Here is a 19,349-nt window from a genome sequence, read left to right as displayed (position 1 = left end):
TGACCACCCGAGTCAGCGATTTACTGACCAAATCAACTGTTTTTGGCGAAATAACAGTTCTGAGATAAAATATAACCGATCACCTTACCAGTTCCCGATTATTACTGTCTGACCGTCCGGTTTTGAAAACCATGCTCCCCACCCTACTCTCTCTCTCTCTCTCTCTCTCCATGACTCATCTATCATCGCATTTATTTTTCTGTCTTCTCCCTCCATTTTGCCCCTCTACAAAGCACAACTGCCTCCATTTCACTCACCTCTCCAATACGGATTCCTCAAACGTGCAACAGGCAAATCCGACAACTAGTGCATCATATATAAAAAGTTCATAACGACTGTCGTCTGCTTTTCTATTTTCTATCTTATCTTATCTTTTCTATTAGTCTCTCATCAATTAAATGCAGCCCTATTCCTAAATCCCCTTTACCAGAAAAAAGGTTTACTTGGTAACTCTCGACTCTTGTTACCTTATTTTTACCAGGCTTAAATTCATCTTCACCAACAAGAGCAAACCTGATTGTGAAAATTCCATTTACTAACAAATTCCTAGTCTACATGTGCTAGACAAGGACGAGATAGCTGCAACTTCAAAGGGTGGTCTAAAGAAGCTAATTCAATAATGGCGGAAACCAGTATTTCACCTACTTCTTGGCAGAAGTTGGGGGCATAAATAAGAACCCTCTGAATAGTAGATTTCAATACTGTGTTACCCATATACGGAATGAACATGGGTAGACATCAGAGGAAGTATCAGACACAAAATTAATTAATCTATCAGTGTCTGATTCCAGGCATACATTGTGTGTGATTAACTATATTGATTCTAGCTTCTTCAGTTTGCATCAAGATGAATAGATTAAACACATAGAAGAAGCTTGAGAGAACAGAGAATATACAAGTCTTGTTCGATTGTCCATTGCTGCACTAATTCAAGTGATGAGGAAGAACAGATACGCGGCCCTTCAGTACTACTGAAATTCCTGTCCTGTCTAACTAGCTAGTTACCAATAAGCAAATTTTTTAATTCCCACTACGAAGCTATAAATATTCAGAAAGTCCAAAATGTACCTATACCCCCTGTGAATTGGCATCAATTTCCAACTATCACCTACTCTAAATATACTTTAAACCTATAAATTCTGACCCTGGGGTTATCGGTCATTCTCCCAATTAAAAAGGACATGTCCAAGTTCCAGAAAACGTCAACCCAGAAAGAATTGGTTCTAGTTCAGACCGGAATTACCTGAAAACGACGAGATCATGATTTGTGATTGAAAAATGCTTCAGACATGTCCTTTTGATTGAGCTCCAACTTCTCCAACTACCAGATATCTTTATCTTAGAAATTTCGTTAACTGTTCCCGTGACTGAAAAAAATAGAAGAAAATTCTCATCTGCCGGTTTTCTAAGCAAGGATTGGTTAGGGAAGATTTACTCTCTCTCTCTCATATGTATGGCTTCCAAAAATAGATAGATGTGACAATTTTGCCTTTCTTATTTATGTATCCATCCAACAGTCCAACTATTTCAATTTCTATGTGTTTTAAGGAAATGGGTTCATCAAATGTAGAACTGAAGAGGGACTACTGATCTTCTGGTAGAGTTACCATTGGATCTTTGTTTTGCCTGGAATCATCATTTTCCTTGTTAGCCCAAGTTATCTGCAGCCAATTCACTTTTTCTATCATCAAGGGCCGGATGGCAGAATTTGGTTGAACAATTAATCGTTGCCAATTATTAATAGCAAACGTACCTGGTGATCAAAGAAAGACTCAAGCCATATATCCAATTCCAATTCCAATTTTCATTGTTTGTGTGCCATAAAAGCCCAGTCTTTTCCAACCTTATTTTCATGTTCATGTGACCAACCTCATTGGTAGGGCTCAAGCTTTGTTGAATTACTTTTACCTGAATTTCTTTAAAACAAGCAACTGAAAGTAGTTTCAGAGAGCTCGAGAGAGAATATAAACAATAACGAGAGAGAGAGAGAGAGAGTATAAACAATAACTAGCTGCGAAGAATTCATATTATTAAGTTACACAATAGAGAATAGAAAGCACAAATAAGTTAAAAAGATAGACATGCACTCCACGTATTGAAATTAATACTTGAAATGAAAATACGAGGTTGGTCTGTTTGGAATTGCCATGCAACGTAGAAACTTGATTTATATATGTCTACCGGCCGATTCCACCCCCACCTCCAAAGCCGCCGCCACCACCGAAGCCTCCACCTGCACCTCCTCCGAATCCTCCACCAATTCCACCTCCACCACCTCCTCCAAACCCACCTCCAATTCCACCACCATTACCAAATCCTCCTCCAATTCCACCTCCAGAACCTCCTCCTATTCCACCACCAAACCCTCCTCCAGAGCCACCTCCTATGCCCCCACCAAGTCCACCACCCTTGCCAAATCCTCCCCCAATACCACCACCTTTACCAAATCCACCACCCATTCCGCCTCCAATTCCACCACCCTTTCCGAACCCGCCACCAATTCCACCACCTTTGCCAAAACCACCACCAATGCCACCTCCCTTTCCAAAGCCACCACCAAGACCACCACCTGCACCACCACCAATACCGCCACCCTTGCCAAAGCCACCACCAAGGCCACCACCCTTACCAAAACCACCACCAGCACCACCACCTGCGCCACCACCAATTCCACCACCAATACCGCCACCCTTACCAAATCCGCCACCAAGGCCACCGCCCTTACCAAAACCACCACCAGCACCACCACCTGCGCCACCACCAATTCCACCACCAATACCGCCACCCTTACCAAATCCACCACCAAGGCCACCACCCTTACCAAATCCACCACCAAGGCCACCACCCTTGCCAAATCCACCACCAATACCACCACCCTTTCCAAAGCCACCACCCTTACCAAAACCACCACCAACACCACCACCTAATCCACCACCCTTACCAAAACCACCACCAAGTCCACCACCCTTACCAAAACCACCACCAAGTCCACCACCCTTACCAAAACCACCACCAACACCACCACCTAATCCACCACCAGCTCCGCCACCAAGTCCACCACCAGCACCACCGCCAAGTCCACCACCTTTGCCAAATCCACCACCAAGGCCACCGCCCTTGCCAAAGCCACCACCAAGTCCACCACCGGCTCCACCACCAAGTCCACCACCGGCTCCCCCACCAAAACCACCACCTTTGCCAAATCCACCACCAAGGCCGCCACCCTTGCCAAAGCCACCACCAAGTCCACCGCCAGCTCCCCCACCAAAGCCACCACCAATGCCGCCTCCTTTGCCAAATCCACCACCAATACCACCGCCTTTACCAAATCCACCACCAACACCTCCACCTAGCCCAACGCCATGACCCACACCAAAACCACCACCAATGCCATGGCCGAATCCAACTCCCTTGCCGGCAAAGAGGAACTTCTCATCGCCGTTTTTCACACTGTCAACATCTTTAGCAAGAACACTGAGGATAAGAGCGTTAAAACAAAGCAGTGATACAAGCAGAGCTACTCTTTGTGCCATTCTGGATGGCATTTGTTTCAAATTTCAAGTGGTCGTGAAGAATATAAAGATTGAGACTCCTTATATAGAGATCATTGTGGGGCGTATTTGCATTAAATCATCCTAACGGCTAACAGTAACATCTCATCACAAATAAATGTCCATATTTATCACGACGCATGGTGCAGTTGGGGATCTGGCCTCAAAACTGTCATTAATTCTCCCTAATTTTGCAGAAAACCTCAGCCAGATCAGAACCTACAAACCTCACATGCATATGTTCATTACTACTCTGCCCAGATCTTAATCTTTCATTCTTGGCTTTCAAAAAAAAAACTTACATTCTTATTTCCTAAACGGTTTTTCTTTTGATCTTCAGCTCTCATAAATATTTATTGTCTCTGCACTAACATGCACTATAGAATTAGGGTTTGCGTGGCCCCTGAAAATCTCTGAGCCTTCCTGACCCGATTGTCTGAGCAATATTTGTACACCCAAACCAATGTCCAAAATATGGCACAATCTACATGGTATATATGTATATGCAAGTACATAATCCTGACCGTTCGATGCACGGATTTGATTTCAAGACCACTGTTCATAATATTTTGGTCCTACAAAAAAGAATGACATTAATTGGATGGAATCCATTAATAGGGTGGGGGGGGGGGGGGGGGGGGGGGGGGGGGAGTGAGGGGTTCATTCCCTCCTACATACATATATCCAGTTCATCTTAGGCCCCATATGTGCAACAATAAATTCATCACAGACCCTAGTTAGAATCTCTTCCAACAAATCTGTGGATTTTGACATTTTGCTTGTATACATTATCTAGCTATAAATCGTAACATAATGCAGGGAAAACATCGTTTTCCAGTGTAAGAAATTCTATATATGATAAAAAGAAGTCTATAATTATAAGTTAATTGGCATTATTCATTTAGGGTTGTTTGGTGTGGGTTAATTAACGTTATTGAAAGAGAGATCTTTTGGGTGAACCCATACTGAGAACATGGTCCTGTTGCACATGTAGGTGAACCAGTAGTAATTGGAATCCACAGACCAGTTTTTCTACATTATTTTGCACTCACCAGTACTCATGGATCATGATTCATGACCACTTAAAACTAAAATAAGAAGAAATTAAAGGAACATTATCTATAGTGGTATGGGGCTCGAAATAAGCTTTCTGGGTATACTCACTGGTTCAGCCATTTTAAGTCAAGATAAACAATTCTGGGGGTCACATGGGTCCAAGACAACTGGATGGATGAGAGAAAGATTAGTGTTTCATGTGAAATTAAAAGGGTGTAGGGTCTTTTATCTGCTTTTCCATGTGGCTGGTAGAGGATGAATTTATTAGTTCTTGAAGCTTTTATTCTAGCTACATTCTAATCCTCTTCGTATAATGAGAGTTTCTCTGGAAAAAAAGATGCAAAGTTTATCTGCAGTCTGCAACTAAACATTCAGACAAGTCCTTGCCTTGATATATTTATGGAAATACTTGGAAATATTTATCTTGATATCAGTGACGTCTGCCACATTTTTTATTTTTATTAAGAATATTAAACAGTTAGCGTTTTCAGAAGAATTTATTATATTTTTTCAGACTATTTCATCTATTGTTATTCTTTTCGAAAAATTAAAAGAAAACATTTAATTATTTAAATTGTCTGTATTTATTGCAAATGGTTCTTTCTTTTTTTCCTTTGTCTAATCCCATGGTTCCAACTAAGAACATCTAGCCAGCATAAGTGCTTGCCATCATTTTGTGTAAAAAGTAAAAAACTATTAAGACTGAGGTTCTATACTTAGTTGATGTTCATCTTTTTGGTGAAGTGAAGAAGATTGACAATGCAACAATAGCTTGTATATACAGATAAGAAAAAAAAAAAAAAAAAGAGAAAAGAACAATACACGACTGTCACTACTGAGACAGCTCTGATGCTCACCCAATTCCCAAAGTATAGAGCTAGCTCTAAAGACATTAACTCCTCTTTTATTCCATGTGAGCCATTAGTGGAAATGCAGAGTCCAGAGGCCATCCAGTCATGATCCTGCTGTATCCCCATTCACCCACAAGTCAAGATGTGACAGCTTAATCGATTGTTTTTCTATTCTTTTCTTTTCTTTTTTTTCTGTGGTATCTCCTCAACCCTTGGTTGCACACAGCAGGGAGTGAAGCTGGCCAGCAACTTGTTCAAGAGGGGATTCATGCCCACAAATGGTGGGGTACTGCAGTCCTTTACCAGATGCTGTTCAAGTGGGCTGCAAAGTATGAATTGGGAATATCTTAGCTTAGGATGCATTTGGATAAGCTTCAAGATATGTGCTTTTGAAGCCCAAAAGTACATATCCCCAACATTGGCTTTATACTTTTCACAACCCAAAGCTTAAAAGTAAAAGCTTATATCCCAACAGAGCCTTGACTATTTACAGCAATCTTAAGCAGTTGTAACCATTAGAAATCTGATCTATCATGGTTAATTTCTAATCTTCTAATCTAGGCCATTAACTGTGCTTAATCATTTACATTGTTTTTAGTAGTATATAATTTAAAAAAAAGAAGTTAAAATCTTAAATTTCTGTCTCTTCCTTTTTTTTTAAGCAAACTAACTTTTATATATAGTGTATACTTCATTGAAATTTTATGTTCATTAAAACACATGAATAAACGTTATTTTCCCTCAAAATAATGCTTATTTTCTGAAATGAAGCCATTAACCTATGCTATTTTTAATAACCCCAACAGTACTTTATGGCTTTATACTACTTTCAAAGATAGGAAATTTAAAAGACTAACATCCCCATGTTTTCTTATTTCTTTTAGCCAAACCAAAGCAACTACATTCATTTACTAGCCGAGTAATAAACATCTTTACATGCATACCATGACCCAGTAGTTGGTAAGTAAGTACTATTAACATTGTTTCTACCCGGCTCTATGTGCTAGCCTAGGAGCCAATTTATTGCTCTTTAGGAGATTCACTATGTACAAAACATTCCCATGTATTTAATTTTGTCAACACAAATTTCACTAGGTATAAATCAAGAATTAATGTAACGGTTTTATAGGCATTTAAAAGAGGGTGTAATTATTATTAACGTAAAATTTTATTCCATTTTAGTTTTATGTGCGTTTAGATGGAGTGGAGTTTTATGTTGATATTCAATATAAAACTTCATCAATTCTAAAGTTTTACATGGATAATTGATGCAAAAACTTTATACTTTTTCACCCATCACTATTTTCAAAAAGTAACGGGTCATTTTCATGGTTCAATGTAAAACGTCATCTTACACCAATGACGTTTTATACACACTGATTCCAAACGCAGCTTTAATAACTAGACTTTCTGTTTTTATCTTTCTTTTTACCACCAAACACAGCCCAAGAATGTATCTAGATAATCAAAGAATAGGATGTTTCCAAAAGTGATAACTTGACGTGTGTCTGAATTTAAAACACAAGGCTTTCAGCCAATGACTCGTGTCAATACAAGAAATTATCATCATAAAATCAATAAAGAATGATGCTAGCTAGCATATATAAATGGAAGTATAATCCAGATCCTAAAATTTAAACTCTTGGGTACCATAATGAAGTGAAGGACTGGCCTTAAGTAGGGCTCGCAGTGGGCCATTTCACTCCACGTGGCAGAAATTGGGTAGGATCCTGTTAGAAGCTCACTACTTGACTCAATTGGGATACCCATTTCATGTTTGGGGGCCGGCGCGCCCATATGCTAATTAGGTCGTTACACGAAGTCATCTAAATGACCCATGATCTTTTGCCACAGATCTTCCACGTGGCAAGATGATTTTGAGCTCAAAAGTGTTCCATTTATCCTATAATCAATCTCTGTATGTTCATAGGACAAATTCCTTCAATCCTTGTGGATGCTGACGGTGGTCTGAGTGTAAACTGACTCCAGATCTGCTACCAACAAGATGTCTAACAAAGGCTCCGTACTTTTGGTAATAGTACAATTTTCTTTTGGTACATTTGACGTGGCTTTGGCCCGGCCCATGCAGTTAATTGGCAATCTTGGGTCATAGGTAGGGATTCAACTCGGGTTGGCCCATTCAAATTATAACAAAGGTCCAACCCGGATTCACCCAAGTTGCACCAGCTAGCCCGTTTGGTCCGGCTCCTCTGGCCAAGTCTCAAGTCCGGTTCCCTATGGTTGTTGGACAATGGTAAAAAGGACACATCAAACAGAATGGTCCCTAACCTGCCCACCCAAACTATACTTCAACAATGCAACCAAGTACTAGTGTACCCGGCTTAAGATCGTTGAAACAGATCAGTAGGGATATTAGTGGCGGATCGGGTTAAGTGGTAACCCACATTGAGTCAGTCACAATCGAATTTCAAATTGAATCCCTTGTTGATATATATTAATACTGAAAACAATTATAAGGCCTCGTTCGTTTTTTGGTAAGTTATTTATTCAGGTAAATGTAATTATCTGGATAAGTTTTTCAGGGGAAATACTTATCTAGGTAAGTGCATATTCATGTTCTTTTATTTTTCAAATAAATAAGGCAATGATCATTTTAAGCATAAAAATCCATTATTAAAAGGGCCATTCTTTTCTCATTCAAGTACCGGCAACTTTTTCCCTATTGGGAAAGTTATTTACCCATCTAAGAGATGGATATCATTTACCTGGGTAAGTGATACATAGGAAAATAAACTTTTTCCTGATCCCCACATAAATATAAAAAAAGAACATGTGATTCTTGATCAATGGAAACCAAAATCCTATTAACCAACTCCCCCCCCCCCCCTCTCAAAATCCCAAAAAAAAATGCCCCCTAAATTTAACATTCACTTAGAACAGGGATAATTTTTCATGGTACATGATGAGGGCTGGGTTCCAGTAATCGGGTTGGGTCGGGTTTAGGTTGACCCATACCTCAACCAGTTGGCATATGTGACAACTCAAAAAGGAGGAACTGGCTAGCAGGGAGCATCAAATGCTTTGCTAATTTATACAAAAGGGATGACCCATATGATGGGGATGTCCTTGGTACATTAGATAGGCATAGAGTACAAGTGGAAATTAGTTGCCTCTCACAAGGGATTGCGGAACGGGCCATGATGCCTTGTGAAAAGAGGAACCTCCAGCCTGCCAATTTAAATGCTTTAAATGAATGAAGCAATGCCCATCCACCACCACCACCATCGTTTTATCATAACAATTGTCAGCAAAAGCAAAAATTTGCACGCAATGTATGGCAAATTAGGGAATCCATGGAATACGTTTTGGGCTGGACTTACTAGACTTCTGAACTTATTAAATAGTCACAATTCAGCAATTTATATTGCATTTTGCAAAATAAAAACAATGATGGTGAAAAGAGAAAAATAAAATCTAAAAGAAAGTGTTTATTTTTTTTTTTACTTCTTTGGTTCTTTTTTATATAAGGCAGAGAAAGGAAACAAAACTGACCATACTCTCTAAGGGTGTCAATAGCAAGGTTCAAAATATCGATATGCCCGATATGCTGGTAGGGGCATATCGGGCGATATCGATAGTGTTTTTAACCCTTATATTTATTTATTTATTTTTCAAAACCGGTTTAGGAGGGCTGGTTTAAGGCTTCTCCACTCCCTGAACTGGTCAGAACCCCAGGGTGTATCGGGAAGTCACCGACACAATACGTATGGGCTGATATGGGCCGATACGTATTGATACTTTGAAGTTTGGTCAATAGTATTCAAAAATCCAATTTCGAATTCGAAATTCGACATAATTGAATTGAATTCAGATAATTTGAACATCTAATTGGTCGAATTTGGATACCCTATTCATATCAAATAGCTAATTGGATTCAAATTCAGATATGACCTGATTCGATTCAATAAATATCTGAATTTGACTGACTATTTAATTCTTATATATAATATATGAGATATTTAAATGTTTTATATAATTTATATATAATAATTAAATTATTAAATAATTTATATATTTATATATTTATATATTTATATATTTTATATAAATAAAATATTTATTTTACATATTTATTAATTACCTAAAATAATTAATTGATCAATTTTGAATCGAATCGAATATTTAACCAAATTCGATTTCAAATTCAAATATTAATTGTCAATATCCATCAGATATCGAATCGAATTTGGATACCAAATTTTCTAATTGGTTCGAATTCAGATATTGCCTTATTCGTTCGAATTCGATCCATTTACACCCCTACCACTCTCTTCTAAATGAATTATCTATTTCCTTTCTCTTACTTTTATTTTATTTTAGGGAAATTCCACTTTAGTACCTTGAACTTTAGGGGTAGTGTCAAGTTAGTACCCGAACTTTCAAACATGTTACTGCAGTACCTAAACTTTCAAAAAGTGTCAAATTGGTCATTGCCATTAACCGATCGCTAACTATCTGTTGAAAATATCAAAACTATCATTCAAAAGAAGACATTATTCATTGTCTTCTACCTTGAGATTGAACAACTTTTCTTCTACTAACATATGTAATGTGGAAAACTTACTTTTCTACGTGTTTAATCATCTTAGACCATATAATGATTAGCAGAAATGGGCTTTTTATCTTTCTTTATTGTGGCAAATTTGGGGGTGAGAAGTGAAAATTGAAAACTTTTATCACTTAAACTACTCTTTTTGAATTTCTACGAAACAGAACACTAATATATAAGAGGTGGAGCTTTATGTCGGTTAGAGGATAGAATAGAAAGCTTTCTATTTGACCTAATTGATGAATCTTTTTCCTAGCTTTGAAAATTTAATGAACATTGATATTCAATTTCCCTTGGAAAATAGAGATAGGCAATCTACAGGCCATGACATTGAGGTGGTCACTCAATTGTAGAGGCATGGTCGACCAAACTTATATGATAATAGAATCCCTCGTTTGCAAGGCGCCAACCAGCTGGTTGGTGAGGTTTCCTATTAGTTGTAGCAGAGACTTGGGGTTGAATTCTGCCTGTACCTGGGTTCGGAGATGGGTTATCCCCCGTTGTATAGCCCTTCAGAAGATATTAAGAAAAAAAAAATGTTTTATTCACCTTATTATCCTTTTAGATGTTCCCATACACAGTTGGAGGATGTGCATGTAGGCATGTGTGGGGTATACTCTGTAGGGAGCCCATGCGAATTTGTCCCTTTTACATTGTATATCCAGGAAGAGGTGGTACTTGTATTTAACGGTCTTGATGGATGTAATGGTGGGCCATCCTTAAAGATCAATGAGGTTATATATAATATATGGGTTATGATATTGGTGTGCTCCCCGTTTTTCCTATTATTGATTAGTTATTATATGACTACTGATGAAAGTGACCATCTCGATTACCCATTTAAATGTGATTCTAAGCACAAGTGAGATGGATTTGGATTTTGGAACAACCATTCCACTGTTTGTTACAACTTGTCAAAAAAACAAAAAGGAAACCTCCATTCAAATGGGTGACTAGCTATGTTGTTGTTCTTCAAATTCAAAATTTGAACCATCTAATATCGGTTGGTCTAGTGCAACACGAGACAGGTTGCTAGTTTGGGTTCCCAAAGGCCCAAACCAATATACTTCTTGCATATGTGCTCTCCTTGTTCAATTCATCATCGATCTTAACCTATTCTGAAACATCCACCTAGAGCAATGTCTACCGGAATTGGATCTCTAAGTTTTAAACAAGCGAATCAGTCTAACTTGTAGCGGATAGCTGAGTTCAGCACCCACATAGTGCTTCTACAAGTGCCCGGACATACACATCTTAGCATGCATTGGAAATATTTTCTGTATTTATCATTGGGGAAATGTTCCTAATACATGGTTGGGATGTGCTGTAAGGCATCTGTGGGGCGCACTTTGTGAAAATAATTAATAAATGAATAAATAAAGATCTGTCATGTTCCCAATACATAGTTGGGATGTTTATTCTTTTTTTTAAACATGGGGCCACACAGGGTAACTCATCCTCCATACCCATAACCTCCCCAACTTTGGTGACTGTAGGATTTGATCCAAAGTCTTCGCTACAACCAGCCAGAGAATTTACCAATTGCGACTGAAACTGAGTCGCCATCAATTGGTAAAGGACCATCATTCTGGACCGGTCTAACCTATGGATGTGCTCCAGATAGACTCCATTCCCATGCATTCTCTTTTAGGGTTCTCACACAGAATATAGACCTCATTTTTGCTAGATAATGGGTAGCCATTTTCTTGATGACAATTCTAACTTTACTCTGGGTTGCCCTTTTCATAGATGATTTTCACTCTAGGCATTACAACTGTGCATAATGAACTCCCCACCCCACCCCTCTCCCTTTATGTTGTCATTTCATGAGGAGATGTTCTGAACGTATATCTGTAATGCCTTGTGAGAAGGGTGTGGGTATAAGATTCAGACTCATTCCAGGTAGGCTTTTTTTCGTGGCTTGAACAAAATATATATATGACTTAGGCAGTAAGGCTTGGAAACCAATTGTTATGTACTAAACTGAAAAACAGAAAGTCCTAGAATTGATGCCGGGCCAGGTTTTTATAGGGTAATAACGGCCTTAGGGCTGCCTGGGCCCAGCCTAGCCCGCCCACACCCCAGGCCTGAATATATATTTCCATCCTGACCTCAGGCCCAGCTATGGTCTATTCGAGTTAAGGCTGCAACTTGGGTCAGGTTGGCCCAAATCCAATCCGAAAAACTTGAGTTGGATTGATGTTCGGGTTAGGGTTAGGGTTTAAATTCATGAACCCGACTTTACTTCGGGTTGGGTTAGGGTTGACCCTTTAGCCAACCCGACCCAATCCGAACCTGACTCTATAGTACATGTCATATATAAATATATGTTATATGTAATATATAACACACGTTGATTTGTTTAGATGCATGATATTTGTATAGCCCCCACCATATAGAATCATGTATTTCTTTTAAGATAATCACTTAATTTTAATAAGAAAGACTAAAATCTTAATAACATTATTTTATGTTTTTTAAAAATTTTGTTCTTCATCTCCTCTATGTTGTTTGCCGCCTAAGAAAGATCTATCATAAATCATAACTCATAATAAATTATAATCATTTCTGACACTTGTTTTTCTAAATTTTGTATCAAAATAACAAAAAAAGAAGTCAACAAATAAATACTAATGAAACATAGGATTAATATATGTAGTGAGAGTTGAGTTAAGATTTAAAACCAAGAAATTCTATGAAGTTTTACGGGATGGGAAGAAAGTTGGGTTGGGCCCAACCCGAACCCGACTCAGCCCGGATTGAATTGGGTTAGGGTTGAAGGAATTTAGTTAGGATTAGGGTTAGAATTGGGTTGGTCGGATTGGATTAGGGTTAGGATTGGGGTTTAGAACTTAAGATTGGGTTAGGGTTGGCCACAACCCAACCTAACTCGGCCCGAGTTACAGTCCTAATTCGAGTACGACTCCCTTGTTTATAGAGTACGACTCTCTTGACCGTGATTGGATCAATAGTCTTCCCTGTTCTATTTCTAGCAGTTTGTTAATGAAAACAGAAGTGAAGCTGAGGAAGTAGAATGGTTGAGGTGGTGAGATAGAAGATAATAGATTATCTGGTTTTTCAACAAATCGCAGTGCTTACAATCATAGTGATTTGTAGATTTTCTTTTTCTTATCCATAAATCTCATTTTATATATATATATATATTTTATTGGTCGTCATTGATGTCCTTAAACTCAACAGAAGTTTTTATTTTCATATAATTGGAAATCTGGATAAAACTTAGATGCTCTCAATAACTGTGGCAATATTGATATTCTGGATGTAAAAAGGGTTTTTCTTATTAAAATTAAAAGTACTACTATAATTGGTCCCAATTTTTTCTTACATAATAGGATGGAGGCACAACGAATCTTATTCCAAATTGGTGTAGAGGGCTGGACTGTGTTTTTATAGGGACTTGGGCGGGCCGAAACTGATTGCAAATCAATCCAACCCGAGTTTTTGTTCACGCTGGGCCTGATTTTTGGGTTACGGGCTGGGCCTGGTCTAGAAAACTCGGGCCTGATCTATACTTGGGCTGGGCTTGGGTTGCGCCCTCAGGTAGCTCGAGCCCAGCCCAACCCAACTCAGACCTGACCCAATTCAAGTCCTTTCGAATAAATACATACATATATGTATTATATTTATATAAAAATATATTTTTTTACATTTTTAAAATGAAGTTTGTATATTTGCAATCAGTTCTACTTTTAAATTGGGCCATAAAGTCCAATAAAATATAACTGTAAAAATATATACATAAATTCTTTCAAAACTGACCAACTCGCCCAAGTCTAGCCTAACCCAATCTGAACCCTAGTCCAACCCAAGTGTGTTGGGTTAAGCTCGAGTTGGGCCTGACCCAAGCCCAAGATTTACACCTTTAGTGTTGGACCTAATTAACCTTCAGCCCAACTCAACTCAACCCAACTCGCCCAAGTTGCATCCCTAGTTTTGAATGATGGACCCTTCTTTTGGAATTGTTTAGATTGGTTACTGCACATGGATCTGTAATTTTGTGCAATATGGCACTATATTATTGGATTATTTATACAAAATCTGTTCTAAAAGAAGAGAGGAGACGGGGGATTGTTTTTTATTTGTTTACATTACACCCCATTAATACTTTGATAAAGTGGAGTGGGTGTTCTTGTTGATAACTCAGAGCCGGAGGCAATGGGGTTGTTGGAAGATGGGTGTTACTGGTAGATGCGTGTGTATTTATATCTCTTCTCGGAGCCCAGGTCTCTCTGTAAGCAAAAATTTTGTTTTTAATGTGCAGCTGGATGTTTCATAGTATGTGTAGATCTTCTCTATCTATTTCTGTTTTTTTTTTTTTTTTTTGAATGGAAAAAGTTCTTAGGGTCTGTTTGTTTTATAGTCGGAATCAAAATCAAAATCAAAATCCTTCAGAATTGAAATCGGAATGATCTATTCTCATAGTCTTTTTGGTTAAGACAGGATTGGGAATGAAAATTAGAATCAGCAGGAATGAGATTTCATTCCCAAGGGAGGGGCAGGGAATAGTCATTCCCTCAAACGGGAGAATGGCATTCCAACAGAAATGGGAATGAGATTCCAATTCCATCCAGCCAAACAGTTGGAATCAGATTAATCCATTTCGATTCCTATTCTTGTGAACCAAACGGGGCCTCAGTGTTTCAAGCCAGGGCTACTAAGCCAATGATCCAGTAGTGGACATGATCAATTGTCGTTCTTCTGAATATGGAGGTGCGGGATGAAACCTGCATAACCCAAGGCTCTATGTGGTAAGGTCAATGGACCTCACGTGCACCCTGCTCTATCTTCACTGTTTTTCTATTATTTATTTATTGCTCCATAAGGTTACACAATAAGGGATTTTATCCTAAATCTCCCCTACAACAGACAAGAGACCTTACCAACCAGCCAGTTGGGACCTTGCATCCCCATCCCTTAATCCCGTTATAATGTATAATCAGGGCTACATCCTATCTGTCTCTCCTATTGACTAAGTTGATTAGGTGAAAGAAAGTTGCAAGGGGGTGTTTGATGGTGTCGCATCACATACGATGTGCTATTGTTCTTTGATGATTTAAGCATTTTTAGGAAAACTACTTTGGAAAAGTAGAAGCAATCAAGTGATCAGCGATGCAAAAGCTAGCTCTAAACAAGAGGCAAATTACCAAAAATTAGAAATATTCTTCAGCAAAAATATACACAAGGTGCATGGAATTTTAACAAGATTCTTCAAGTGAAAGTGGTGAATAATCATCATCATCATCCATGCCTTATCCCAACCATATAGAAGTTAAAGAATGAAGAGGAGAAACATTTGAGGACCCCACCATTTGTTGGGATTTTAATGTTCAATGATGTTTAGGGGTGCAATTCAGGTTGGGCCGAGTTAGCATTTTATACTGTTTCAGGCTGGGTTTTCGGGTCAAGCCCATTCAAATTTTCATAAAATTCCAATCCGAGGCCACCTAAGTTGCACTCGTAATGATGTTGACTTGTTGAGTGCAGTTTTACACGAGTCCAGATCTCCCGCACATTTTTCCTGCATATCCTGTCATAACGTGCCACATCAACATTGCACGGTTTAATTCTCACATGTGTGAACTAGTTAATGGATGCTGGAAAAACTTATGTTTCTTTTACTTCCTTATTTTTAAATATTAAAATAAATTAAAAATTAATAAAAACCCTTTCTTCTTCAATGAAGGTTTCACGCTCCTCCATTTCTTTTCAAGAAGGGAAATCTATGTATAAGATTCTGAGGTTGTATTCTCTGTTTAATTTGCTACGAGAAGACTTTTACAAAGAGGAAAAATTAAGATAAATGCAACAGCCCGGAGCAGACTCAAAAGCCAGAAAGTTGAAACACATTATGGGATGCTCCGTTGGTCAAGCTTTTTCTTCATCTCCCAAGTTGTGATGTTGATAGGAAGTAATGAACAGCAGCGATGTTGTATGAAGACGTGGAGATTGAACACATGGAGTGAAATGAAGAGTTTCGGCCTTTCAGGTGTTCACGTGCCCATGCCCATGCCCATGTGGAGAGTTGTTTCAGATCATGAAAGAGGAACTGTGACTGGGCGTCTGAGTGATTTTCCTCAGTTGCAGATAGAATAAAGAAAGGAAGCGTGAAAATAAACTGCAAATCTTATCATTTTCTCTTTGTTGCAGAATTAGAAATAGAGTTTATTTTGAGAGATCAAGTAAATCATTTTCCTGAAAACCCTTAGGGTTTTTTTCTCATTTTTGTTTTAATTTATTTTAATATTAAAAAAAAAAAGAAATGAAATGAAGATTTTTTAAAATGTGGGTCTCTCTCCAGCACAAGTGTTTCATTCTATCATTTTGTAAATGAACCATTTCTCTGTGCAACTCTTATTATCGAGAAACAGTTGCTCGATGGAGAAAGGCAAAAAGGGCAAAAGCCAATGTGGTAGCACTCTATATATGTTCGTTGCAACGGTGACCCATTATGAACACAAGAATCACATTATACGCAAGGATTAAGTATTGGGCGTATCATATCCATATCCATGATCATGGATACAAGATATGCTACGACTGGGTACGTATCTTACGAATCGTGCATATTAGTACAATACACCTCCGTATCGGGCCGTATCACATTGTATTGGTGGATACACTCTGATACACAACGATATGGAGGTGAATCCATGTCTACTTTGACAAAATTGTATATTGAGTACTTTTGGATTGTTTTTCATCTTTAATACAAGTTAAGAAATAGTATTCTAAAAACTAAAATAAATAATTTAAGATTTAATTTTCTCAAAAATTTAATAAAAAATAAAATTTATAAAAATAATATATTTCATCTACCTTACATGATTTATATGTTTTATTTTACACAATTATATTTAAAAATGAAAACATGGTTATTATTTGAAAAAAAAGAGTTATTATATAAAAATACTAAATAAATAAAATTTTCCAACAAAATTAATGGAAAACAGAAAATTATAATTATAAAAACTAAAACGAATAATTTAAGATTTAGTTTTCCCAAAAAATTTAATAAAAAATAAAAATTAAATATAATTAATTTTATCTACCTTAAATGATTTATTTGTTTAATAAAAGCACTATATGTTAAAAATGAAAAAACATTTATTATTTAAAAAATGGTTGTTATTTAAACAAAATACTAATTATTTCCAAAAATTAATAAAAATTGAAAATTATAATTATAAAATTGAAAGAGTGATAATTATTGTACAATGTTTGAATGTTTTAGAGTCCCGGTATTGTTTGTTATAATATTTCTCTTCATATAACTTATTGAAATATGCATCTCTCATGTGTTTATATCTTATTCATAGATAATTCAGCTTTTGGTTTAGTATGATAAATGTATTTATGTGATGTGTATGATGAATGTATTTTTTTAAAAAATATTTATCCGAATAAATTCACTTATTCATATTCTTTGATTCTCAAATAAGTTCAATAATGACTTTTTTTACCCATACAAAATATAAAATGAAAATTAAAATGGGCAAACTTATCCCATTAACTAACTTTACTGTGGGGCCTAGAATTTACCAAAACTAGAATACTGTAAAATTGGCCAATAGGAATCATTTTTCCGTTCATCACCCTCCTATTTTCCCAAAAAATGGGGCCCTAGAATTATTGTTAAATATTACACAGAAAACAACTCATATGTGGGTGTCACTCTTGTGGTCTTACGTGGCCAAATTTCTGGCCATGAGATTTAGCAGAACTGTTCATATTGAATGATTTGGGTTCCATTTGTTTAGCACATCATTTCAAAACTTTATAAATATATTTTTGCAAAACTTTGGAATGATATAAATTGTGGAGGAACAAATGGCCAAGAGGAATGATATATCAGCTTCAAACATGATACTTGGACCAAAGGATAGACTGACATCTCTCTCTTTCTCTCTCTTCTTGGATTCTACTAACAACAAAAAAGCAACACGTAGCTCCCTTAGTGTTGTATTTGGGCCAAACTATCCCCAAAGCCTGAAATAAACAGCATAGTCCATAGATGGTCAAGGGAGATGGGTTTGTTCGTGCAAAGAGTCTCTGCAACGTGGCTATATGTATTATTGGATCAAATTTTGAGCAGGTCTTAAAAGCTTTGAGCCTCATTATTGGCATCTAAAGAAGCAAAATGTTCTTTAAGCTGCATTTGGAAGCCATGTAAATCAAGAATCGATGTAAAATTTACATTGATTTGATTTTGTAGGTGTTTGGAAGGAGTATGTAATTATGGTCGATGTAAAATTCTACTCCGGTTCAATTTTGTGTGTGTTTGAGTGTAGAATTTTACATCGTGAATTAATGTGAAACCTTATCAAGCATAAAGTTTTACATTGATAATTGATGTAAATAATACATCGATTTTATCGATGTAAAACTTTATATTTTTTTATCATGGTTTTTAAAATGTAACGGTCACCTATTATACGGTTCAGTGTAAAATGTCATCAGTACATCGGATCCAAACGAAGTCTTAGGTTGCGCTTGGAAACGATGCAAATAAGTGTGAATGCAAATATGTAGAGTGTAAAACGGTTCATATAAATTGCAAAATTGGATTAGTTTTGCACTGATAAATTTACCTTCTTACCAAACAGACTTTTAGTTTTAATGGATGCAAACATGAATTCCAATAAAGCATATGCTTTTTTTTATCAAAAGTGAATGCAAATTTACTTCCTTTTTATTGATGCACTTTTACATCTTATTATCAATGTAAATATGCATTGGTCTGTCATTTGTCAATGTATAAATGTAATGTTGCCAAATACAGGCAAAAGTGAACCATACTGCAAATTTACCCTGAACTAGGATCTACACTCCATTTGCATCGTTTCCAAACGCAACCTTAAGGAACCAAATCGGCCACGTGTAAACATAGCTAACTAGTTGGGTGTTTGGCACCATGGCGTTCCACAAGCGTTCTATTTCATGGGTACTCCTTGATTTACAAGTGTTTTGTTTCACTTGTTTTTTTTTAATAAATACAAAAAAAAAATGTATTTGATAGAGATGCAAGCTGACTGTGCGTTTAAAGTGATTTGAGTTATTATTATAATATACTTATAATGACAGTTGTATGACATCTTAGAAAGAAGTCACCTTTTTCAAATTTCAATCTGCCACATCACCTTAATGATTCAAGATCACCAAGGCAATTCAAGAATTATCAATTTAATGATTCAAGAAACCCCTCATTTCCCGAATCCCAAAGCTAATCATTGCAAAAACGTTTTTTTTTTTTGAAAAACAGATTTCCAAATACAATTTTCTCCCCCAATTCCATTTAATTGG

General features: G+C 37.0%; 1 protein-coding gene across 1 annotated transcript; it reads right to left on the bottom strand.

Moving 5' to 3' along the window:
* Positions 1 to 1,997: 1,997 nt before the first annotated feature.
* Positions 1,998 to 4,019, bottom strand: LOC104602844 (uncharacterized). Its single transcript, XM_088894943.1, has one exon. The coding sequence runs from the start codon at positions 3,543 to 3,545 to the stop codon at positions 2,178 to 2,180; it is 1,368 nt and encodes a 455-aa protein (XP_088751069.1). The 5' UTR covers positions 3,546 to 4,019; the 3' UTR covers positions 1,998 to 2,177.
* Positions 4,020 to 19,349: the final 15,330 nt, after the last annotated feature.

This window comes from Nelumbo nucifera, chromosome 1, assembly GCF_055504915.1.
Source record: "Nelumbo nucifera cultivar China Antique chromosome 1, China Antique-T2T, whole genome shotgun sequence".
Taxonomy (NCBI): Eukaryota; Viridiplantae; Streptophyta; class Magnoliopsida; order Proteales; family Nelumbonaceae; genus Nelumbo; species Nelumbo nucifera.
Note: the sequence above shows the minus strand (reverse complement) of the source record. Positions and strands in the feature narration are given on the sequence as shown.

What these genes read in the sequence shown, in the direction of transcription:
- LOC104602844 (XM_088894943.1), bottom strand. Translation starts at nt 3,545, where the DNA reads ATGCCATCCAGAATGGCACAAAGAGTAGCTCTGCTTGTATCACTGCTT.